Here is a 26,883-nt window from a genome sequence, read left to right as displayed (position 1 = left end):
ACGACTTCACCAGTCCAAATGTTTGGCCTCCAAACTCCCCAGACCTTAACCCCATGGATTATTTTGTATGGGGCGCAGTTGAAAAAGACACCAATCGCACTTCCAGTAATACAAAAGCTCAGTTAATGGATAAAATTAAAACAGTTTTTGCGGCCCTTCCCAGGGAGACTGTAGCATCAGCTTGTTCGAGGTTCCGAAGCAGAATTGAAGCTGTGATCGATGCTAATGGTGGTTATTTTGAGTAAATCTTGTTGATAGTATTGTAATTAACTCTGCCTGTAATGTTTTTTTGTCAATTCATTAAATTTAATAGATACAAAGAAGATTTTCTTTTTCCTTACGAAACTGTCAAATTTATCCCGAACACCCTGTATATATAAGAGATAGAAATATCGGAATTGTTGTCATAAAAATATATATGGATTGCTTTCGCTTTGTTTAAAAGAGAAGTTTGGGGGGTAGGATTTAATGTAGAGATATGTGACATCTCATGTTTTTTTTTTTAAAGTTATCAGGTTGGGCTATTCTCTGTAATAGTGGCTTTGTATATCTTAATAGCTGACTGCTTTGTTTGTGTATGTTTCAATTTTATTTTTTTCTTATAAGTGAGGAAGAGGTGTACTTCGAAAACAAGTTACTGCAATAATACTATCAAAACTAAATCCTCTGTAGACAACGAACAATTTTAAGACTCAGTTTTATATAAAGATGTGTATGAAAATTTGTATGGAAAATAGTTTGATAGCTTAAATTCAATACAGGATAATTGGATACACCGTAAGGAACTTTAACCTATATCGAAAAAATATTTTATTCTTAAATTTCAGATGGCAATTACATCTATCCGATATCTGAAGGGGATCAATCTCTGACAAGTCCGGAACAACTTCAAGATAAAAACACTGAAGTGATTATTACGTATTGGAAGCAGGAAAACGCGAATCCGCTTTCAGTGTATCTAGAAGAAACAGCTGATAACAACAGATCAGTGGAAGTAGTGACCAATATAACTACAGAAGACAATTGGACTAAACTGAAATTCGTTACTGGACATTTCCTTCGTCTAAAACAAAAATATAAGGTAAGTCATCACTTTAATTCATTGGCTTTTTGAAATATATCCATCTGTAGGTTCAGAAAATGTATATATTTAATGCTGTTTTTGCAAAACGTATATCGATTTCAAAACTTTTATACCCATATGTTTTTTTTTATGTCAGAAAATATCAAGATGGGCAGTTTTGTGAAAGATGTCATTAGATACAAAAACATCTTAAATTTTAAATCCTGTAATAGTATCAATGAAAGGTGAATTCAGTTATCATAAAACGGATTCATGATTTAATACTTTTTTAGTTTTGAAAATAGGAAACTACCTCATTAGTTTCTCTGAAAATGGACGTCATCTCATTTGACCTTTCCTGTCGGATGAGTATGTTTCGTTAAAAAAAGATGAAAGCTTATCGATACTTCATCATAGAGAGGGAATCATATCCGAAATCTCTGAATTCTTAGGCTATTTTATATACAATAAGATGAACCCTAAACTTCAATTTTGTTTCTGTGTAGTGAATAATTTTATATTGTTTATTGTAATAAGTAATAAAATTAATCAAATTTGCATACCTAATTGAAGAATTAATTCTTTCAAACGAATCGCAATGTGAATAGTTTATGATGCTTAAGAAAATTTAATTATTTGGAAAGAGTTGTTGAAATTGCCTAATTCGAAAACTGCTACTAGATCGAAACGCAGCATAACTATCTCGAACGGTTAGAAGCATCTCTAACATCATCAACAACAGTAAATTAATCAACAAATTAAATCCTAGTGAAAAGAGTTGCGTTTGACTGGTTGTAAAGGATCATTGCCCAGCAATATCATTTCTAGAAGAAACCACTCTGTGGACATCATTCTGAAGCGACATCGATCAGAGGAATCAAGGCACTGAAGCTACTCCTCCCCCCAAAAAAACATAGGATGTATATTCCATTTAATAATGAACTGAATACTCCAAGGGAAAATTATCTCTAAAAGTGTATCGCATCATTCTGGTCAGCTGATAGTCGAAAACCAACGTGTGCTAACGCTGTTTAATATTAACTTTTGAAATCAGTACTAGCTGATTTCAAACTTAGCATGCATCAATTCATCAATCAGAAAGAATTTAGCATGCACCAATTCTCGGGATTATTTCATTCAGCTATTTGTTACCTGCGATGAAAAATGGATATATTTCGATAATCTGAACAAGGAAACCCAAAGGTCAACTTGTAAAGGACCACTTCCAATGCACCTACAATAAGAGGTCAGTTTCAAAATAAGTTGTCCGTTTCGAAATTTGAAGGCGTAGTCCGACTCCCAACTTATATCAGAAAGAAGGTCCACAATGCGATCCAAGTAAACATCAATTCCCAATGATTGAAGTGAGCGGTTACTGTTCTAGGCGAGAAAGCAATTCCCAATCATCAATCAAAAGTGGATACTGCTAGATCACACGTACAGTCCATATGCAAGAAAAACAATCACAAACTGTAGATGGTGTATCATCCAGCATACAGATCACAATTATCTTCTTCTAATCTAAGGATCGATGTACTTCTAGTAGGATGATGTTTCTCCAACATGTCATTGTGGAAGAACTGACCTGCCTGCGAAGACTTTGATAGATAATTTCATAGAACACAACAGCCTGCGTTTAATGAAGTATTGAAATAAAAGGTTCATATTTCGAAATCTTTCCAGTCACGCTTATTTAACAGATGAAAATGCCGTTATGTCGAATTTTGTTTTCTTTCATGTTACTGATCTAACCGATGCAAATATGAAGTGAAAGAGTTTCCAAATACTTCTTCTACATTAAACAAAGACATAAAACTTCCATAGTGGTTTCATATCAAATTTCAAGAACAGCACATTTTTATTAGCCTCTTGAAATATTTTAAACGATTCTTGTTCAGCAAAGAGTCTTGAATAATCTATGAATCGTTTCTGTGAAATAGGAGTACCAAGATAGTCTAAATTAAGAGGTGCGTTGTTTCCAATTTTAAGGCCAAAATATTATGTATGTTAATTCCATCTGTTTGTTCTTCTGGCAAGCTTACTTGTTTTATGGTAGGGAAAAAAACTTGCTGCTCCCGTCTGAGACCGGCTAACTCATTATTTTAGAAGTCTTTTAAAAACTATTCTTTTGTTCATAACATCCAGTAATTGGCGAACCAAAAATGTATATATTATGGAAGCACTGCAAGAAGCAATGCATATAAAACATTAGTATTATAATAAACATTCTTTCAAGATTGTCTGATATAAAAGGCACTGACTCGTAAGGTAGTATCAGGTATTCTCCTGCCGAAAACTAACCAGAAAAAGAATGCAATCCTGTCTCCATTTCCATATCACGAAAGGAATATGTTTAATTATCCCATCAAATCCGATTTTTTCTCAAACAATTCAGAGAAAAAGCAGTTGATCTGATACAGTAATTTCACGATCACTTTAAACATAATTAGCAACGTCTGTCCATGGCCTAGTACCATGAAGGCATAAACAGCTACACAGACAAAACCATCGATTATTATTTTCTGTCAGTTTTATGCCTATAAGGAACGATGCTAGGGAATGGAATATTGTAATAAATTTACCTTTTATTTTTCTTCTGCCCAGATCGTGATGAAAGCCGAAGTTGCCGATCCAATTAAAGCCACTATAGCCGTTAAGAAACTTGAAGGTAAATATAGATCAATGTAATTTTTATCATCATAATCTTATTATTATTTTTGTATTCATATAGCTGATACACAGTCACAACCAGATATCATTTGGGATGATATCTTGGGATGACTTTGATGTGTTTAAGCCACAGTCGGCCAACATCGATTGCCAGATCTCGATATTTAGTAATTTTTTCCAGTTCTTTGTTGTTAATGTTGTTATCACTGTGTACTGCTATATCAATAATCCAAACCTGTCGATGTTCGATAATTGTGATGTCAGGTATATTGTGTTCCAAATGCCGATCTCTTTGTATTCTAAAGTCCCAGAGAATGTTTGCTCTTTCGTTTTAGAAGACTGTCTCTATTTAATGCTGCCACCAGTTTTCAGAAGTAGGAAAGCCATTTTTTGCATACATGCCAGTGAATTGGCACAATCGTGAAGGATTAATTTAAACTTTAAAATTTCAAAGTTTAAATTATTTTAAACTTTGAAATAGTAATTAATTGCACTTTATTCCTAGCTGAGTCCTAAATTATAAACATGAGTTATAATCAATTATCTGTCAAATTCCAACAATTATTTCCAATCCTAAGAACTAAATGCATTACAATCGTGGCCAAACAAAGATGCATATCTTAAAATAAAATGTTTTAGCAGATAATCTACGAGATGTAAAAATGGTAAATTGCCTCGCAGAGGACGCGAGATAGACAGGTCATACTTCCAGGATACGTCTGATTTTGACTGGCAAAAGCATTCAGACATAACGTGTTTGAGTGTTATTCGCATACCGCTAAGTGAGAAAGAAAAAAGTAAATGGAATCCTTATCACTTTTATCAAAAAATTAGAGTTAGATGCATTCTAATTTTTAAACCTAATTCTCCTAGCTTATGCTATTCTTTTGTTGTTGTTGTTGTTTTCATTTTTGAGTGGACTTTTTTTTCTGTTATTTTGTTTCATGTGTATTTCAGATTTACAAAACTTACGGCAGGTGAGATAAAACTATGCTGACTCACTGCTGTTGTAAATATCTGCCACATGGGGTTTCTCTTTCTGCTCTGCATGATTCCTCTTTAAGGTACTTCTATGAGCATTATTACTAAACTAAAAACTAACTTCATGACCCCATCAGCCTTAAACCGAGGTAAGGACGTCTGTCCATGACATTGTATCATGAAGGCATGTGTGTGCAGATTACACAGTTTAAACCAATGGATTATTATTTCCTATCTGTTTTATGCCTATAAGGAACGGTGGCAAGGAAAGAAATATTGTAATATATTAATCTTTTATTTTTGTTTTGGCCAGATTGTATTCAAAGCCGATGTTGAAGCCGATATAGAACTGTTTCGTTTGCAGTTCTGCTTCATTTTTCTAATCTGTTTTACTGCAAACAAGAACTAGTCATCATTCTTATCCAGCCCTTGCTTCAAACCCAGAATTTTTTTCTTCTTTTATCTATTTCACTTCCTGAATAGCTTTTCATTCTTCGGTATTTTTTGAGGAATTTTAGTCATTGAGTTTTAGAAAATATCTACATAAGATTCCGTTACCTACTTCTCTTCTAATATGCTATAGGTTTTACTTTTTTCTTCCCTATGTTGTTAATGTATGAGGGAATTTCTTTGTTTATTTTATAATGACATAATTACCTATACTACTGCGGATAGACGTTTCTAATGAAAATATTTATATAAAATGCAAAATTCAGAAATAGAAAATCTGTGTGAAAAAGATGAGTGAATTCTGAAAGAAGAGTTATTAATGAAACTAATTATTCCCTTCTATACTGAGTCAAGCATTTTGATAATGTCCAAACGTGAGGCCAGTATTCAATGGATGGAAGGATTTCTAATTTGAATTAAACTTTATAGCTGTTCAGAAACCAAGTAACGCTTCATGAGTAAGGTAAAGTCTAATTTTCTTCGTTGTGCTTTATTAGAAATATATTCAAGTGAAGTGAGATTAGATTAAAATCTAGATTCAACCGTATCTAGATATTTCGAAGTTGTAAAAAGTAAAACTGGAAGAAAATGTTAATTTTTGGATTTGAATTTTACGAGCATTTAAAGCATTAACTAATGCAGCGTAGACGTTTACTGTAATTATTTTCTCAATTTCACTAGAAACAAATGAGGTGATTCAGATTACACAGTAATTATATGGTAAACATTTGTTGACTTCTGAGGATAGCTTGAATATAGGGTATTTTCCAAACTAAAGTCAGATTCCAATAGAGTGAGAGAGAGAGAGAGAGAGTTAAACATAGAATAAGTGTCAGATCTGGAGCTCAAACCTTCAGACAAATTGGAGGAATGTTATTAGAACTAGGAGACGTTTTGTTATCCAGTTTTCACTAGATTTTTCTGGCGAAAAATCAAAGACGTTGATTCTTTTTTGCGGGGATCAGACACAATAGAATCATTCAAGTTCCAAAAAAATTAAAAAAAATAAATAATATATAAAAAACTGGGAAGCACAGTGGATAGAAGTTACGAACAATAGTTTGGCAAGAGAATAGAAATTGTGATGTGATTTTGAAATGATACGAGTTTCTTGCTTTTAATTATTCTAGAATTAGTTTTGGTTGCGCAAATGGTACGCTTCCAGCTATATCGGTCTTTCTTATAAACAAAGGATAATAAAATTGGATTGAACCTGATTGCAATATCTGGATCTTCTCTTTTATAACCTTCGCAAACCTTTTGAAGAACCATATTTCCATAAGGGACAACACTTTTAAAGTGAATAAATGTTCCCATACATAACAATCGCTTCTGTGACAAATTCAATGCAAAGCATTGAATCACAATACGGAAACAATAATTCAACCGAAGAAATCAGATAGTAGAACAAGAAGCTCATTCCACTTGGAATTAAAAATTAATTAATTTTTTAAAATTAATTAATTAATTAAAAACGTTCGACGGCACGCAGATGAAAGAGATTTATTCTTCCAAATCAACACTATATTGTGATCTGAAATGCGTATAGGATAAATCCACACTTCACTAAGAATAGTATCTATTATGAAAAAGATCTAGATGTTTGAAGAGTGACCAGAGTTATCGAGTATTCTGGTAAACCTGGGAATTTGTTGTGTAAAATCGTTTGTGACAAAATGTTTCAGTATAGTCAACTGTTTGATCTTTTCAGTTAGGAAAGGAAGCGAGATGGATTTACAAACATTAAAATTTCCAAAGAAAAGTTATTTCCCCAATAGAAAAAGATTCCAAGTTGGAAACTGTCAGAAATGTTAACATCAGAGTGAATATTTGATCAGATACCACCTTTCAGACGAAACTAATCAAAAAGTGTAATTAAGACAATAGGTGAGTAGCACTTGACGAAACTGAAAATAAAATCTGAATGTAAGTGTGTGTGTGTGTGTGTGTGTGTGTGTGTGTGTGTGGCCTTGCAGGCTGAAGGGAAATAAATATCACTGTAATTGGAATTAAGTCTACACATATTTATGAAGAGAATCTGGGAGGCTTTGGAAGGTTTGTTTTAGCCACTTGTAATCTATCTAATTGTCCTGACTTCATTGATTACGTATTTCTTTAAAATGAAATTTAGGGAATATGAAATATAGAATAACAGATTGCCCACTAAATCGCACACTTGGGGAATTTCACAATTCCTCTGTAGTTATGATTTTAACATTATATTCAGTATCATATGACACGCTATTTTTTTTTCAGCTAACAGTCAGAATCCTATAGAACTGGAGAAAAATCGTAAGTAATTATATAAGTTACATTCTGTAATCTAAAAGTGCGTATGAATGTATATGTAAATACTCTGTGTGCAGATTACACTAAAAAATATTGCTAACAATTAAAATAACTCGTCATGATTGTAATTTAATATCCTCAACTGTAAAGGAGATTTATGTTATTTAGATCATTTAAGAGCACTTTCTCTCTCTCTCTCTCTCTCTCTCTCTCTCTCTCTCTCTCTCTCTCTCTCTCTCTCTGGGGATGTGGCTAACTTCTTTTAAGTAATTATTGATTCCAAAAAATGGGCAAGACACGATCATGAAATGAATTTTCAAGCCAAACAGTTGTCACAGTTTATAGTATAAATCAGGAAAATTAATTACTGCGTCTTGATATTACCCTTCTAAATCAACAGACACATAAAATTCGCTTCCGATGTTTAACAGAGTCCTGCCTTTTAAAGATTATTCATAAAAGATGAATTTCAAGGTGCAAATGAGAGATGTAATTTGAAATAATCGAAAAATGAGCCATCAACTAGATGCATTATAGTAATTAGAATTAGATCAAACATGTTCCAGATGACTATTAATTATAGTGCACCAATGAGAGAAAGTGCAAAATTGCTTTTACCTTATTCAATATTATCATATATATCTTTGATAGTATGCCATCAGAATCGATGATACCTATTATATTACTAATGCCTCAATAACCAAAGTTATACATAACAAGAGTTTGTGCTTTGAACTATAAGACAGTGTTTCGTGGTAAAATTTGGTCAACGTCTGAGGCTAAATGTCTATTTGAAATGTTTGATTTTCGTGAAAATTTTCAGATGATATGCAATGATAGATCACCCGTGTGTTAAGGGCTGTATGCATTCATCACTTTGGGTGCGGACAATGGGATAAATAAAAAAATAATCTGCGATCATCATCATTGGGTTAATTCTTGTCAAGTTAATTGACTTAAAGGATTCATGATAAAGGTCGCTCCAAGTTTTCGGACTGCAATGGTTTGGAGAAGCTAACTGATGATAATGGATTGTTAGTACAAATAATGTACATTGATTTTCTACGAATATGAAATAATGGATATCATTCCTAAACCAAGAATCTGCCAAACGAACAGTGTCGTTATGTAAATCTTTCAGAACCTCATCTGCTGTTACCACAAGATTATGCAGTAATGACCCCTCTCCTTCGTTATGGATAAGAGGTCATCATGATATAAGATTTCTTGAATAGAAATGAATTAAGCGAGCTAGTTAACTCTATGAAATTATCTAATAAAACCTAAAGTAATCTAAACTCATTATTAAGGAAATAAAAATTCTAATTGTAGAAATAGAAACAAAATCATAGTTTAATACTCTTGGAATTTTTTACTTTTATAGCGAAGAGAAAGGAAAGACTAGGAGTTGTTTGTGGTGTCTTCAAACAAGCATAAAAGCGGCTTTCTTTCTTAATATTAATGAGAATCACTCCATACCTCTCACACTTGCAGTGAGTATGAAGGAGAATTTTGAAAAATGTACAATAAATGAACGCAATAAAGTACAAAGGCTGGAATATTCGTAATATTATAAAAGCTGCATTACTTTTAAGTATGCAAGGCCAAAACGGCGAGAAAAGGGAGAGCATAAAATAGAAGCATAAGAAAAAGCAGATACTAAGAAAATGTTTTTACCACAGTAGTATATTAAAATAAATTTCACAACGAAGTTTGTTAAAGTGTTGCCATCTACATTTCCGTACATAACTGTGCTATTTCCAAAAATTCCAAAAGCCAAACGTGAGGTAAAACTTTTTTTTTTTCAATTAAATCACTAAATTATTAAAAGATGAAGGTTAGAAATGTCAGCAAAATATAACTAAAATCCTGAAAATCGCTCATAAAGATATTAGTGGATGGTTTTCAGCGATGGTAAAACGGAAAGATATGCAGAACTAGTTAGGCAACTTTAATAAAATATGTTAAAATAGAAATATTATTAAATATTCCTTCATCCTTACTAACGTCTTTCCTTAAAACTTTACGAGATGAAGTGTTCCAAGAGGAGATTAGGTTAAATGAACCATACTAAGAAAAATGGAATGTTAGTTGTAATTGGGAAACTGCTGTAGACAACTTCAAATAAAGATAGAGGAAAGAGCCTTCAAGAAGAAACAAGGACTTATACGATTTTTTAAAAAATAGCATGTTGTTTCTCTTTAACATTGCCTTTATTTTCCTACCTATTGTAAGATAATAAAAGGAACACTATAATGTTTTTTATCGTATAACCAATAGAATAAGCACATATAATGCATGTATTTGAATATTGCATCTTTCCACTCATTTTGTACTTAAAATACAGTTCTTTCTAAGTGACTTGTTCAATCATTGAACAATGTTCAACCAAGCCTGTTTTAGTGTACACTTCTTACACACTGGAAGAAAAACAAGTTCAAGTATTGAATTGTATCCCATGAAATACATAAAATGCGCCTGTTTGATCACAGTTACAAAATGTTTGTTTGTTTGTTTGTTTGTTTGTTTGTAGTGTTATTAACTACCTTACTAGCCATTATGGATCAAATCCGCATCCTCATACGCTTCGTATCCATCATATATTTCAATGTAATATCAATGGTATGGCAATTTTAATATGCACTTCGCATCCATGATAATCTTAACGTCTATAGACGTCTTGGCTGGTAGCGTGGTGAGAGTCAACTAAGAATAAACTTAAACAAAATTAAGTAAAAGAAAGTAACAAAAGTAAACTTAAATCTTTTGACAATTTCAGAAGTTTACTTAAATACAAACTTTGAGTAAGAACTACTATGACATTTAACAGAAAATTCTGCTGACGATACATATTTGACGTTAAATAATTTATGTTTATTTAGGGTTGCACTGGACTGCAAACTTTTTCATGTTGGTTCTCATAAAACACATCATACAAACAAGGTGAATACTTCCTTCAGCACATCATCTTTGGAAGTTCTATATATCATTAGGTTTTTTCATCAATAATAATTATTTGTCAAAAAACTAAAAATATAAAACTTCCAAACGTGATGTGCTGAAGGAAGTATTTGCCTTCATGACATTAATAATTATTATTCATGAAAAAAATCAGAAAAGAAAAATCAGCTAAAGGCTTTTATTCCCGTATAGGGAGTAGGCGATGGCGTTTTACCCCTATCTAACTAAAGCCTTAATCTTTGTATCAAAAACGGTTAAACGAAAGAATAATACCGAGCTTTCAAACATGAATTACAGTAGTGTTGAGTTTCTGACTGGCGGCCTTTGACGAGAAATAAAATAGCTTCTAATGCTTTTATTTCTCAAAGGGGGAAAGTCATTTAACCTTAACTATCTTTTTGGGAATAACAGGTAGACAGTCTCTACGCTTTGCAAATCACAGAATAGCCTATCTGCGACTGTTACTGATATTAACTGGAACCCGGGTAAGAGAGATGGCAGACAATGGTGCCGGCCATCTCTTTGATCATAACTCTATATAAATTATTTTTTGGAATAGTGTGTCCTACGGTCGATTTTCTGAGTTTACGAGTTGAAAAACCTGAGTTTCCAGGAGAAAGGAAACCCGTAAACGTATTTTCGGGGTTTCAGTGCAAGAGATCGACTACGTATAGAACTTGTCAAAGAAATGACTTGAAAATTCCTGTAGTTCGCAAGTAGAAATGAACTAAGAATCTTGCTTCAGCGGGAAATGAGCTAGCGCTATGGAATTAAGAGGCCTGTGTAGATGTTTCCATTTGGCTAGACACACCTCTTCAAAGACAGTCGTCTCCATCAGTTCAAAATGTACGGAAGTCTCGTTAAATTCATGCCTATTTTTAAGTGATGCAATAACAAGAGAGTTTTGCGGAATGTCTGATTTTTTCTTTTTAAGTGCAGATCACGTTGAATTTTTAAAGGAGAAAATTATTTGCTTGAGCAGCTATGTAGCAATATGCATAATAAACTTTTCATTTAATTATTAGTATAAGATATTCTAGAAAAGCACAAACTTGCAAAATCAGAAAGTTAGTTGAATAAAAGGCCAGATGACATATTTTAATAAAAGCTCAAAAGAAGTAAGATATGAAATGTTTAAAAATATTAACTATTGCGAATTCAAGTGTTCTGTTAGAGAATTCCATGTAGAAGAGTCTAAAACATTATATCAACTATATGCCAATCTACGCTAATATTAAATCTGATTTCTATTTTAAAGATATTTTATAAATCAGTAATTAATATTTATTCTCCTAATTTAGATAGAGAAGTAATTCTGGTCATGAATTTCATTAAAATTAAAAATAAAACTAAATTATCATATCACCAATTTAATCTTCGCAAAATATTGTAATTACGATAAACAGAGGACAATTGGTCTGAAAAATCGTTGTGATTACTATTACCGACGTATTTATAAAGGATTAATGTAATAAAATATCCTTTAATTACACAAAGAAAAAACGTTTAATCCGAACTATATCGTAATGAGCATTTCACTTAACAAACGGATAATTATATGACACAAGAATGAGATACAAATGAACATGAGAAAGTGCGTTTTAATGCTTCAAGGACACCAGCAATATGATATTATAAAGCAGAGCAAAAATTTAAACACTGCCATTTTTTTAATACAAACTTCATTCTTTGTTGATTTAAATGCTTTAATAAAATAAACAACGAAATACTTTAAATTTTTCTCACTTTTTAGCATAAATCACAATATATACCACTCCTTTCCTAATTTTCCACTGAAAAATATTAAGGTTATGTTATACCGATTATTCCACATATTTGCACTTAGGGGTGGCTTATGAAGCTTACATCTGGTGATAAAATATGTCTATCGGAGGGACGGGTAATAGTGGGCCGCTGAGGTATATCCTTAATCAAATCAGGCGGCGCAGAAAAGTGGGAGAAACACTCCCATGACTATACTCAATTCTTCTTCTGGTTCCCATCTGCCATACGGCCGCGGGAGGATAGCTATATGCTACCATTCTAGGGAGAGATGATTATGAGCAAGGTGGTTTCCCGTTGTCTTCCTTGCCGTAAGTATTTATGACTGTAACCTGTGTGTTCACGGGGCCGGTTTGCCTGCTTGCTGGATGAAAAACCCCAGATAAACTGGCGGAAAAAACCCTGCTGCCCACGCCCAAGACCGGCTAACTTAGCTATGGCTGAGGAAGATCCTTAAGCTCCTCACGTCGTAGACGGGAATCGAACCTAGGACACTCCTTCCCCAGGCATATGGTTGCGAAGCGCAAAGTCACTAGGCTAACCGCGCGGATACTAAATTCAGATTCATAATAAACAAGAGCTAAAGAATGCAAGAATATTACACTGTTGATAATTAAGTATCATTGCACTTCGAACACTTTACACTTCTCACTTCACAAAAATGCATGAGAATTTTTTACACGTATATCCATAGTTAGCCGGCCTCGTTGAACAAGTGGTTAGCGTATCCGCTCTCCAACCAAAAGGCTGTGGGTTCGAATCGCGTATTGGGCATGGATGTTTGTAGTTGTCTGTGAAAATACTAGTGGTGGTGGTGATGGGAAGTAGATGGCATTGGTGTAGATGATGCGGTTCGATGTAGTTGGTAGATTGTGAGTAGTGAAGACAGAGAGTTGTAGAGTAGGCGCCCTCCTTCGATGAGTCTTTGGACTCCTTGGAGGTGTCACGTAATAATAAAGTCAACAGAAATAATTGAATTAACTATACAAATTAATAAGCGTTATATGGTCAACTTTGCCCATTTATTTAGGAAGATAAAACATAAAAAATAAAAAGAAGCGCACCACATCCTAGATTTCTTGAAATATATAACTCGTTTTCATATATATTTTAATCAATACTCGGTTGTTAATATAACAATCATTCTTTAACATCTTAGCTTCTTTCACAACTAATAATGTTCTTTCTTTTCCTTGAAGAACCGAAATGTGAATTTAGAGATTGTTTAGACAAGGGATGGAGCTATTACATCAGGGCAGGAAAAGCGACAAGTAAGTAACAATTCTCCTAAAAGAATATTTTTCTTGTAGTAAAGTAAATGGAAAATAGAGTAATCGGTATATGAAAAAAAATCAGACTTTATAGTGTATCTGAAATTTATATTAAGATAATACACTCCAAAGTGTTTATGAAAATACATAAGTTAATATGGTAGAATACAAGTTTCAGTTCCTTTAAAACAGCAACACACACACACACACACACACACAGATATATATATATATATATATATATATATATATATATATATATATATATATATATATATATATATATATATATATATATATATATATATATATATATATATATATATATATATATATATATATATATATATATATATATATATATATATATATATATATATATATATATATATATATATATATATATATATAATAAAATAAGTTTAATGACTATTACCGAGAGAAAAGATGGCAAGATATATTAAACAAGATACTACTAGTTTACTAGTTTCGTTACAAGAACATCATCAGGTATCATACTCAAAGAAATATATAAAAAATTACAGAGACTTAACATTGTACTAACAGAACAAGTGAAAAAACAGTAGCATGTTTGAAAAAATGCAAGTATGAGTTCCATACAAACGAATACTACGCGCTGTCGCGAATCCTGACTTTACAGGTCTGGCTATGGGCAGCCCACTCTCTCCGATTCTTGCGGATATATTTCTCAACGTAAAGTCAGGATACTTCAAATATGACAACAAGATCTACTTACAAAACTCAGGTCTGGCTATGGGCAGCCCACTCTCTCCGATTCTTGCGGATATATTTCTCAACGAATTTGAAGGAAAAGCTATTAACTCCTTTCACTTTAAACCAAAAGTCTGGTTCCGATATATTGATGATATTTTCCTCATCTGGGAAGACGGCGTCAATAACCTCTATTTATTTTTAGACCACCTAAACAAATGCCACGAAAAAATCTCTTTCACCCTCGAACTGGAATCAAATGACTGCCTTCCCTTTTTAGACCTCAAACTTACCAGATGTGCTGAGAACATTAAAATCTCAATTTTTAGAAAGCCTACTCATACTGACAGATACCTTCATGCTTCCTCCCATCATTATCCCCCACAAAAATGTGGTATTATTTCCACTTTAGCCCACCGAGCCAAATCATTACTTACAGAAGACACAGAAATTATAAATGAACTCAGTTTTCTTAAAAAAACGTTTATTAACAATGGCTTCTCTCCAAAGAAGATTGACAAATTTCTTTCCCCCAGGCACTCAACTACTGCTGAAGATCCCCCTCCCCCAAGAGCCTTCATCTCCTTGCCTTACATCAGCTCTCTTTCACCAAAACTGGCAAAGATTCTCAAGAAATTTAACTTTAAAACGTGCTACACTACGCTTCCTAAACTTCGTTCATTACTCTGCAAATATAAACAGAAACATCTTCCTACTCAGTTTCCAGGAGTCTACAAGATTTTATGTGATTGCGGAAAGCCATATTATGGACAGACTGCTAAATCCATCCTTCTACGTTTGGATGAACACCGTAGAGATATCTCCTATAACAGGACTAGAGCTAGCGCTCTCTCTCTAGCCACGTTCTCTTTTCTGCTAACGCAGACGAAGGCCGCCAACACATTGTAAACTGGACTCAAACTGCTAATATCCATGTGTGCTACGATGAACTCGAAAGAAAGATTGTTGAATCAAGAGAAATTTCTCTAGATTCCTCTCATATCAACAACAGCCTGAGTTACAATCTCTCGGACGCACACGTTGCTTCTATCCAGTACTGGCGCACTCGCGACAGCGCGTAGTATTCGTTTGTATGGAACTCATACTTGCATTTTTTCAAACATGCTACTGTTTTTTCACTTGTTCTGTTAGTACAATGTTAAGTCTCTGTAATATTTTATATATTTCTTTGAGTATGATACCTGATGATGTTCTTGTAACGAAACTAGTAAACTAGTTGTATCTTGTTTAATATATCTTGTCATCTTTTCTCTCGGTAACAGTCATTAAACTTATTTTATAATATTCCAACCGAGTTAAAATGAATTGTCAATATATATATATATATATATATATATATATATATTCTATTTTCTCATTTGTATATTAAACTCGGTGCCAAGTTGAACTTCACTCAATATATTTATCATGATTTGTTCCTGAATACCCTTTTAGCATATGTCTGCAGACTTACATTGAAATGCTTGTAGATCGAAAAGGAGAATCGAATCATCTTTGTAATAAATCATTTCGCTGTTTAATTAGATACTTACTGTGATTGTTCATGTTCCTTTTCATTCATTATAATGTTCACTGAGTTGAGCGTTTAAAGGCAAGGAACATCCATAATAGTTTATTTTGAAATCTTTATGACTCTAATCATATAAGCATGGCTTAAAAAACCCTAATCGTTTTCTTGTAATGTTTTTATCTGATATTTCCTTTTTGTCTATTTTAGCTGATGGAAAACACCTTATACTAAATGGAAAGTCAGACGTTGTCATCAGAAGTCCATGGTTTCAATTTGCCAAAAACATGAAAGTAAATATAACATCTCCAAATATTTATTCTACTGTTTAATTAAAAGAGTTGAAGTATTTTAAAACTATTATATTCTTTTATTAGCATGAAATTTTGCTCATGTTCTAACTCTGATTACTATTGAGAATAATGTATTAATATGTTGGTAATAGAATAGTTCTAGAATATTAATTACTCTGGTACAGTGTGGATATAAATAATCGTGAAAATAAAACTTTTACGCACAATGTATGAGATTTTAATGTAATTATGAAAATAAAGTAATGCTAGAGTCAGTCTTGAACCACAAGAACCTTTTTCAACTCATATATGTATTTCATAAGCGGCTAGAAGAGTGTAATAATGAGAAAATTCTTTGGGCCATGAAGTCTGATGAGTGGATGTGGAAATACTTTACTGGATTATTATGTGTGTTTGCGCACGTGCCGGTGTGCATGGGCGCGCGAGCGTACGTACGCGCGTGTGTGTATGATTAAATTTTTATCGTTTCTTTATACTTTGTTGGGGTAGTTTTTTGTGGTAATTATTTTGTCATTCGCAAAAAACTGTATTTCGTTATGTCATCCTTTGTTATTGGTGGGAAGAAAAGAAGAGTATAAAATAGAGTATGGACACGCACTAGGTGGTGAAATATTTGCGACCATTACGCCAACACAGATAGAACCCACTCCCTTCCCCATAAGTAGTACTGACCTTGCAGACCGCTATTACTCGGACTCACGCTTCAAATGATTCGGCAGAGAAAGTGGCAGCAAGATTTCTTGCTAACTTGTAGGGAAGACTCCCGATTCGTTACTATCAGGTTTGGTTTGGTGTACAATCCATCTGCCGAACTACGGAACCCTTTTACTGATTTGGCTCCATATATATGGCATGTCTTTCAAGTGTGTCACTGCACTGCATGTGGAGGGTGACAGACAGTGGAAACCTAACACAGTACACATTTCAGTCTTACAGTCACACGACGCGATGTTTCCTCACATTTTGAGTAAATGTGCAACATTTAATCATATTGATCATGTGCTGCTGATCATTATCTCGTCAAAGATAAGTTCAAGAGTAGAACCTCAGCGAAGAAACAGAAAGAAACGAAAAAGCACACGAACGCTTACCTTGGAAAGACTGAAAATATAGATATGGAAAAAGACATAGAAAGAAGCTGGACATATATTAAAATGACTTCTGAAAACATCAAAAAAAGAAAAAAGAAAAAAAGAAAAAGGAAACTCTGGGATACGAAAACCAGAAAAATAGAGAGAGAGATTGGTTTGATGGAGAATATACTCAAGCAATAAAAAAGAAAGAAAGCGTACACGGAATTTACTATAAGACCAATTAGGATTAAATAAATTAAATATAAAGAGCCGAGACGAAAGACAGGTAAAACCGATGAGCCTTTGGACTCCTTGGAGGTGTCTGTCACGAATAATAAATAAATAAATAATAATAACCTGAGATGATAGAAAAGACTAGCCCTTAATGAAGTAATGAGCACAATGGAACAAGAGTGATCTTAGATATGGTACAAATAAAAGAAGAAAAAAAAACAGATGGAGAGAATATTTTTGTATATTACTGAACTTCTTCTTCAACTTCTTTACTGAATTACTTCTTCAACTCAAAATTCTATACCAACTGTTACTATAGAAGATGATTCTGTAAAGCTACCATCAAAGCAAGATTCTATTTCTGAAGAATTCTGAAGATTTCTTCAGAAATAGAAAAAATTCTATTTCTGAAGATTACAACAACAGATTCAGACGAATCAGCTTGTGGCAATGTGTATAACTGACCATTACGAAGAGAGAAAGCGGATACACATTCAAATTTTTGAATATCGCAGAAATGGGTCAAGTGATAGCATTCAACAGGATAAAACGCAAAAGTGAATAATTGTGTTTGAAGGAAGCTCGTTTCGCGAAGGAATAAAGTTGCAGACTTGGATGTCTTGTAACGTCGCAAAGACAAAGGCTAAGAATTAATAAATGATTTCACGCGGGGAAACAATTATTAGAAAGCTTAAAAGAAACCGGAGAATTAAATTACTGAGACTGCCAGACAGTTTGGCGTTTCACATAGCATTGTATCCAAGCTCTGGGCAGCGTTTCAAACCAACGGAATGAGTTCCAGACTTTTGCTTTCGTTATAACAGTAAAACACCACTGCAGGTCAGCTTGCAAGTCGGCTCCATTCAAGCACAGTTTCACCCGAAGGTCTATAGTCTGCGTCCCTTTATCCACAGCTCATCGTAAACCACGTTTTCAGTGGCGTTGATCTAGTGTGAAAGTGGTACTGCTCACCATCGTGAGAATGATTATGAAAGGGATAGATACAGAGATGCTAGAGTTCATGGTGTGAGGTGGAATGGCACTATGTTTAATGGACGCACCGAGCTACAAGTGCTATAAATAGGGACTATGACTTGTGAACGATATTGCATCGAAGTTCTTGAACGTCATATTCTATTGTTCCTTTTTACTGTAGGCGAAGAATTAATTTTTATGGATAACAATGCCACACCACATTGTACATATACAGTGCAGATATTTCTAGAAATCTAATCGAATTGAGTGTACAGCACTCTCCCCAGATTCATCCCATAGAAAGTGTTTGGGACGCAAAAGAAAGACGCACTGCTGCACGAAATTCCTATCTAGAAAACATACTTCTGATTCACTTTGTGCTAAGCATGATGCGAAGTTGTGAGAGGCTGCATCGCAGTTAGAAGTACATATTCTATACTGAAATGTCTCTCCACATAGTTTTCTGTAGGCACTGTACTTTATGCCCAAAATTGTGATGAAATTTAATTTGTAAGAAATTTATAACAGTAACACATTTTTGTGTAATATAATTTATTAGTGTGCTGACAATATGGACGTAATAAATTTATATACATATTTCGCTGTAATTATGAACATTTTTTCATATACAAATAAAAATATAGTTCTTCCTTAGCTTTTGGACACCAGTGTAAAATACCTGTACAGTTGCTGAAAGCAGAAGGAAAGAAACCAGAAGACAAAGTATATGAATTTATTTAACTATATGGGAGAAAGAGCAAATGCCAAAAGAATGGACGCGTTTGATCTGCTATTTATATAAAAGAAATGAAAAAAAATAGTCAGTGGAAATTAAAGCGGTATTTCTCTGTCATGTATAATAAAAGAAAACAGCTATTTCTATTTGGAGAACAGATTAAACTCGTTCATGGGGGAAGACAACTGATGTCGACCAAGCAGATTTTATTAAAGGAAAATCTGCAACTGATCAGATACATGTAATTAAATAATTATTAGAGAGAATTTGAAAATTGATAGAAATATTCTTCTGATATTTGATGATTTCCAACAAGCATAGGAGAGCATTAATAAACAAAACTTATATATGAAATTATGATACAGTTCGGAATACCAGATAAGCTACTATGAATTACAAAATTAAAAATAGAAAACGCAAAAGCACAGGTTAAAATACAAAATTGATTTCACAGATCCCTTTCGATAGCAAATATAAAGATTAATTCTACTCTTCCAGTCCGAGTGGACAGAGCTTCCAATCAAGTCGTGGGCTTGATTCGAAATGTTGGCATAGATATTTCTGAATGTCTTTAGACGGTGTGTGAATTTAACTGCTCATTATGTGGCCACACATTACATACTGGAAACCTGACTTGAAGTAGTTCTCTCATTCTTAGTTTCTATATTACCGCCATAATATTCGATAGATTTTACATTTGTGAGATTCGCATAAAAATTCAGCAACATTAGTATTATAGAAATTTATTTTACAGAAATAACTATAAAGTCTTCATTTAGTATTAAATAATTATCAAAACAGAAACAGAACTGAAAATTTCCGAAAAGCCATGATCCATCTTTCTTTCCAACTTAAAATTATTTTAAGTTGGAAAGAAAACGCTAAGCTATTTTTGGCAAAAGAGCATGCCCTTATGGAACAATTATGTTAAAAAAAGTTAAATGTAATTGTGGTTTTAATTAAAGGATATTAATATGCATACCTGTGTGAAAATTTTGTAGGTAGACATAGTTAAAAAGATGTTGCAAAACACCTGATTAAAGCCAAGACAAAATACAATTTAAAGAGGTGAACACGAGATACTAAAAAAGTGCACAGATACACTCAGATAAACGAAAAAAGTAAAACCAATAAAAAAAAAATAAAGAAAGAATCACGAACAAGATGATTTATGCAAATTGAATTTGAGGGAGCTGAGAACAAAGGAAACGAATAATCCAGCAACATACATGACGATTGCTGGCCATTTCGTTAAAATGTCAGGAATGAGATGTGGATAGCCGAAAAGGGACTATGAGCTATTTTTTTCTTTTCTTTTCTTTTTTTTTTTTTTGTGAATTGTGCATTACGAGGAGGAGTTTTGGTTTGAGAGTAAGAGTGCTTTGAGAGTACAGAGAATTAATGTAATTTATTTTGTTTAGTTGAAACTAAACAAAATAAATTTTTGTGATTCGTACAACAGTTAGTTCGTTCTTCCAACGCATTTATTCCCCAGATTAAAATTGTCTGTTGAATACGATTCGATCATCAGATGAATACTGAAGTATACCACATACATACAATTGAAAATGTTTACAATTCAGCTCCTATCACCCTTACCATAAATCTTTCATATTAATACAATTCATTAAGGACTACAAGTACTCATCTTCTCTCACAACTTTAAACTAAGAAATTATTATCTTAAAGAAATCTTTAGCTCTGAACAGCATCCCAAACAACCTATAGATTTCTCTATTCACTCAACCCAAAATCACATCGCTTCTTCTCAAAGTCAGATATCAAAACCTCATACAGTTTTAAAATTCCCATATATCCAAACCATTTATAAAATGATGAAACGAATATTCTGATATTTAAATTACAAAATTATCTTCCCCACTAGCAGCAACGACAAAATTTGCTAAAGCATAGAACCACAATAACTAAGGCCGATATGCTACTTTCCATAGGGTATTATATAAGTTTAACTTCCAATCAGCATTCAATACTTGTTATATTCGTTCTGTTAAATATTATTGAGATAATATTATTCCTAATAATGGATAATTACTTTCATCTTCAAGGAAAACGTCAACTAAAACATATCATCAACAATAAAAATCCTACTAGTGATATCCTTGCATGAAAAACAATCTAAGAATACCCCTGAAATCGAAAAGATCACCATTATATTAACAAAGAAAATGAATATAAATTACATTGTTCTGAATCAATAGCAATAAAAACAAGCTGGTGTGCCGTAAACAAAAAGATCTTATTTGCTGTCCCTCTCATTGCAATTAAACAACATAAATTACTCCCTTATACTCTCAAGCCAACCTAACTACCGTATACTCTCGAACCAACCAAACTTCTCCCAATACAATACGTTTCACACAAATAATCATGAGGCTGGCTTGCAGTTCATCTACATCCGATGACTGACGTTTTAAAGAAAAAGCACCCTTCATGCATGTTGATTTTTTATTGTGCATATGAGGTTATGTTCCTTTTCTTTATTCTAAGTTCCTTTAAATAAACAATTTCGTAATTCATATTTTCTGCGTTTATTTTATCGTCCTTAATTTTACGTTTTTCGTTTATCTGAATGTATTTCTGCTTTCAGCTGTTGTATATTGTCTGGCCGCTTTTAATTACCACCATCTCGGCACATCAAGTCTTTTGACAAGTGTTTTATTATCTTTACCTTCAAAAATTTCACAGAGGTATTTGAATTAATATCCTTTAATTAAACCTCATTTAAGTTTGACTGTTTAGTCAAATTGTTACAAAAGGGACTGCTATATTGCCAAAAAGATCTTAGCTTTTTCTTTCCAATATGCAACCAGTACATTTATTATGTATTATATAAAGTTCATAATTTCTTCTAGCTCTTTGTTTCTGGAGAAAAACAAAAGGCAGATATAACACTTTTGGCACAAGTTTTTGACAGAGAAGATAAAACTACCAGAGAAATAGAAATTGAAGCCACTTCTCCACCTGAAGGATTCCTGATTGGAAATGAATTGTCCTTTATCGACGAGGATGTTCAGGTACGTAGTGCTACATACTCCCTATTTGCTATCATATTTAAATCTTTTAGCAAATGGACTTTTAAATTAATAATGACAGTAATGTGAGTGTTTAATAGTCATTGTTAACCACCCAAACGGCAACTTGGATCAAATATATCAAAAATATACATTTCGAATTCATATTATTTCTATAATATCCAAAGGTTATATTCACTTCAATGGAAGTTTCGCATCCATTTAATTATGGACGTATATAAACATCACGGCAGGTGTGGTTGTTCAGAGACTAAAAAATACTCAAGTTACAAGGAGAAAACATTTTACCTATTCGAAAGAGACCCCATTGCATTGTGACAACGATGTTATTTTGAGTTGAGATCTGCATGACGTGCATAGCAGTTCAATTATTCCAACATGGTTTTCTTTAAGGCATGTCACAAAAGACAGTAAAGTATAGCTCGATGCATTGTGTTGTTGAAAGAGACAGTGTCTGTTTCTTGAAGCTCTCCCTACGGAGGAAACGTTACATTATGGAAAACTGTTGCGCTCCGGTTGGCGTTCATCTTGCCAAGCACTACAAACAGTCCCACATCATTATATTTCCGCCACCAAATATACAGCAAACATTTCCATGACGTGTGACATAAAAAAAAGCCTTTATGTCGCAAGACTGGCAAAGGCGTTCCCAAGCAATTACAGTTTCTGGAACTTCAAAATAGTATTCGTCATTTCGTATAGCAGACGTCTAAAGCTCTTATACTTGCCATGTTATTTCATGCTAGATATCTATGCGCTATCAAGCATATATATGTAGGTGGAGAATCTACTGTGTATCTGCTATCAATCCTGTCGATTCTTTGAATTCCTGGTTGATCACATCTATATCAGATTACGAAATGTCAGCAGCATTGATTGCATCTTGTTGTTTCTTAATGTTAGCCTCGATCTTACTGATCGCTTCATCATTGCATAACACCACTACCACAAGTGGATTGACTGATTATGTTGCCTATAGGGGATTTTTAGCGATTCGGTCTTTCCATTGCTAAGAATGAATCGACCATCGATAACACTTGTTTCCAAACCAAAAAGTTATTCTCAACGTGCCATTGAAAGTATACTCGTACAGAGTCGGATCTAGGAGAATACCTGTTTGCTTTGCCTAGCTACAGTACGTACTACATATCACGAGAGAGGTATTCATATCATAGATTTCACACATATATGAAAGCACATATATATATATATATATATATATATATATATAATTTGCGTAGGCTGCTGGATAGTTTTTTGAGTTTTGTGGTTTCAATTTTTATCTTCTGATCATGCAGTGTCATGCATGACACTTCATGCATGACACTGCATGATCAGAAGTCATGCAGTGTCATGCATCAGTGACAAGTCAAGCAGCGCTTCTACGGTTCAAACACCTCAGTTAGAGAATTTCAGAAACGAATGTTCCAACTTTGGCTTGAACGACACCCAGATTCGGAAATTTCATTCGAAAGGCTGATGCAGCAACGCAGCTTCATTTTCAAACGCAAGATATTTAGTGAACTTGAGCTGGAAGCACTGAACGTTCAAGCTGTAAAAGGGGACTGTACTGACCTTAAATTGGCCAAGAATATGAATGGATCAGAACCAGATGCCAATGCGCAGAATGCTGAATACCATGAAAATATACAAATAGTTGAAAGGAAGCTATCAGAGAAGGAACAAGAACACGCAAGAAAAATTATCGAGCAAATGAACAGCAACCTGGAGCGAGTTAGGTTTCCAGTATTGAGACAGGTACCTCAACAAAAACTGAATGAACTCCTGCCAGAGGCCAATAAAGCTACAAGAGCTATTTCTACTGGAACTACAAACACACTTACGCCACGGTGGATCGCAACTCGTATAGACTGAGGGAATGGAAATGCAAAGGTTTAGACTTTATATAATTTTACAAGCTAGTTCACTGGTGGTTTAATTAGTACCGGAAATTCCTGGTTTAAATGGTTTTATAGGAAAAACATATCCTTGTATATTTACTTTACTGAAATGCAAATATTCAAAATTTCGAAACTAAAGATGATGGAAGGTTGTAGTTTTACCATTAGTAATATATTTCTATTTTTCCAGATAATTCTTAAAATATCTACAGAGGCAGATGGAAAAGTTAATATAACTACAATTTCAGGTATGTATATATTATAAGAAAAGATATAAAATACTCATAAAGTACAGACTGGTAATAAACAAATTTTGCAGTAATTTTATTTGCCCTACTGCCTAACTTTTATCTTATAAGTTATATTTTTAAATATTGATTTTTGTATACAACGATTTTAGTTTATTCTTATGCAGCACCTGCCTGGAAACATACACTAAAATCAAATATAAACCGACAAAAACTAAACAGAGTTCAACGCCTTATAGCCATACACATAATCAAAGGATACAGAACAATATCTTTCGAGGCAGCTTCCGTTATTGCAGCTCTAACACCGATCTACCTGAAAATACAAGAATTATCTCTTATATATGAAATCATTTCCGGAAGATATATCGAAAATTACAAAATCGATCCAAATTGCTACAAACGTCCGCTTCACTATTTCACCCAGCAAAGAAAACAAATATTAAGGAGAAGGAAAGCTCTGAAAGTGACGAGTTCCAAATATACACTGACGGAAGCAAAACCGAAAGGAATGTCGGTTGTTCGTTCACTGCATACAACAGACAGTACATAATACAAGAACACTGTTCTAGACTGTCTTCACTTTATTCCAACAACCAAGCAGAACAACTTGCTGTAGTTCCGTCACTCACATATCTCCAGGAATTAGAACTCAACACCTCTCAGCAAAAGACAGCAACAATCTACAGCGATAGTAGAAACACTATAGACAGCATAAAAAACCAGAACAACCATATTGCATTGATAGAACAGACAAGAAATCAGGTTCGAAATCTCACTAGAGGGATGGGAAATCAATTTCTGCTGGGTGAAAGCGCATACTAGAATAGCAGGAAACGAGAGAGCAGATCAGTTGGCTAAAGAAGCAGCTAGAAACGAACGGCTAGAAACAAATTACCAGAAATTCTCGAAATCTGCAATAAAAACACTTGCAGAAGAGAAAAGCCTAGACATGTGAGAAGAAGAATGGAAAACATCAAAAAACGGATCAACAACAAAATAATTCTTTCCTAGCATCAGAAACAGACTCCGGCTGAAAAGACATGCCATTTCTTCAGGTTTAACCACGCTACTAACGGGACACGGAAAACTAAGACACTGCCTTCACAGATTCCATATCCTGGAATCACCAGCGTGCATTTGCAGTCCACACCTTCAACATACTGTTGACCACATACTTTACGACTGTCAACTATTGGACTCCATCCGGATGTCCCTAATACAACATGTCATCACTGCTGGAGACAAGTGGCCGTGGAAAGACAGAGACTTATCGAAAACTATTACATAGAATAACTAAATTTGCTAATTAAATCAATTTCCAGTCCCTGTGATCTAACACAAATACTGTATAGTGTTAATATATGTATACATAACAATCTAAATGTAAATATGAAAATTAATACAAAAATAGAAATAGAAATGTTAATCAGTACTTATAAGCTACATGTAATATAGGCATTGTAATGCAACGGAGCATGAAGGAATAAATTACGTTCTGTAGAATTACTATCGGGAAGAAAACGAAAACACACACACACACACACACACACACACACACACACACACACACACACACACACACACACACACACACACACACACACACACACACACACACACACACACACACACACACACACACACACACACACACACACACACACACACACACACACACACACACACACACAGAAAGAGAGAGAGAGAGAGAGAGAGAAAGAGAGAGAGCAATAAAGTAGTTAATACCAAGATGCCCATCAACTAGAGTAACTAACTCGTATTATATTTTTCAGTTGGTGACCTGTGCGACGGTAATGCTTGCAAGGTTGGAGCAAAGTGCACTTCGACCTCTGATACTTTCATCTGCACCTGTAATAAAAATATGTACTATGACTATAATGAGAAAACGTGTAAGGGTAAGTATGAAAATCATGCAGTTTCATAATTTGCGTTCTGTTCTATTTTATGAAACAAGCATTCATCATTATTATAGAAAAATATATGTGTGCCCCATTTAATATCCCTGTAATGAATTAGTTCCTTATAGTGCAATGTATCCTGTATGACATTTTTATTTACACTCTACAAATGACATGAATAAATTTTAGTGTGTCAAAACCTGACATTTTACACATTTACATTAATTCTCTTCACCTATGGACGCTCTTAACTCTACTTTGTGAGAATCTCAAAAACGAGTCGCGATGCATAATTTTTTTCTGCATTCCCTTGTCCCCTCACAATTGATTACTGTAATCTTCCTAACAGTTTATTAATCCTTTCTCTCATCACATTTACAATAACTTCTACTATCACGTTTGCATCTTTTAATGGCATTAGCTGCTAATGATCTTATATGCTAGAATTGTGCTCCAGTTAAGAAAACTGATTGAACTCTGATATTATATTTTCCTGTAATACCTCCCCGGATGTCAATTAACTCTAATAAACCCCATTTTTATTATTTTAGACTACTGTCATTATGAATGCATCCGTTCTGTTCATAATTTGCAGTGATCTGTGACTGGTTTAGTGTTATTGAGGATAAATGAAGATGTGCTAATCATTTTTAAATATAGTTCATGACGTGTGTTTCGAAATTCTATAGTTAATCTTCAG

The 26,883-nt window shown here is 33.7% G+C and overlaps 1 protein-coding gene across 1 annotated transcript in view; it reads left to right on the top strand.

The window, feature by feature from the left end:
• Positions 1 to 26,883, top strand: part of LOC150110350 (uncharacterized) — a 163,440-nt gene that overhangs the window by 73,045 nt on the left and 63,512 nt on the right. The window contains exons 8-15 of the mRNA XM_090396379.1: positions 828 to 1,081; positions 3,668 to 3,731; positions 7,421 to 7,456; positions 13,396 to 13,467; positions 15,938 to 16,020; positions 21,933 to 22,094; positions 24,204 to 24,261; positions 26,058 to 26,180. Coding sequence (XP_090252505.1) covers positions 828 to 1,081; positions 3,668 to 3,731; positions 7,421 to 7,456; positions 13,396 to 13,467; positions 15,938 to 16,020; positions 21,933 to 22,094; positions 24,204 to 24,261; positions 26,058 to 26,180 — 852 coding nt within the window. The remainder of the gene's footprint in view (positions 1 to 827; positions 1,082 to 3,667; positions 3,732 to 7,420; positions 7,457 to 13,395; positions 13,468 to 15,937; positions 16,021 to 21,932; positions 22,095 to 24,203; positions 24,262 to 26,057; positions 26,181 to 26,883) is intronic.

This window comes from Typopeltis vanoorti, chromosome 1, assembly GCF_054136105.1.
Source record: "Typopeltis vanoorti isolate ZY-2024b chromosome 1, IOZ_Tvanoo_1.0, whole genome shotgun sequence".
NCBI lineage: Eukaryota > Metazoa > Arthropoda > Arachnida > Uropygi > Thelyphonidae > Typopeltis > Typopeltis vanoorti.
Note: the sequence above shows the minus strand (reverse complement) of the source record. Positions and strands in the feature narration are given on the sequence as shown.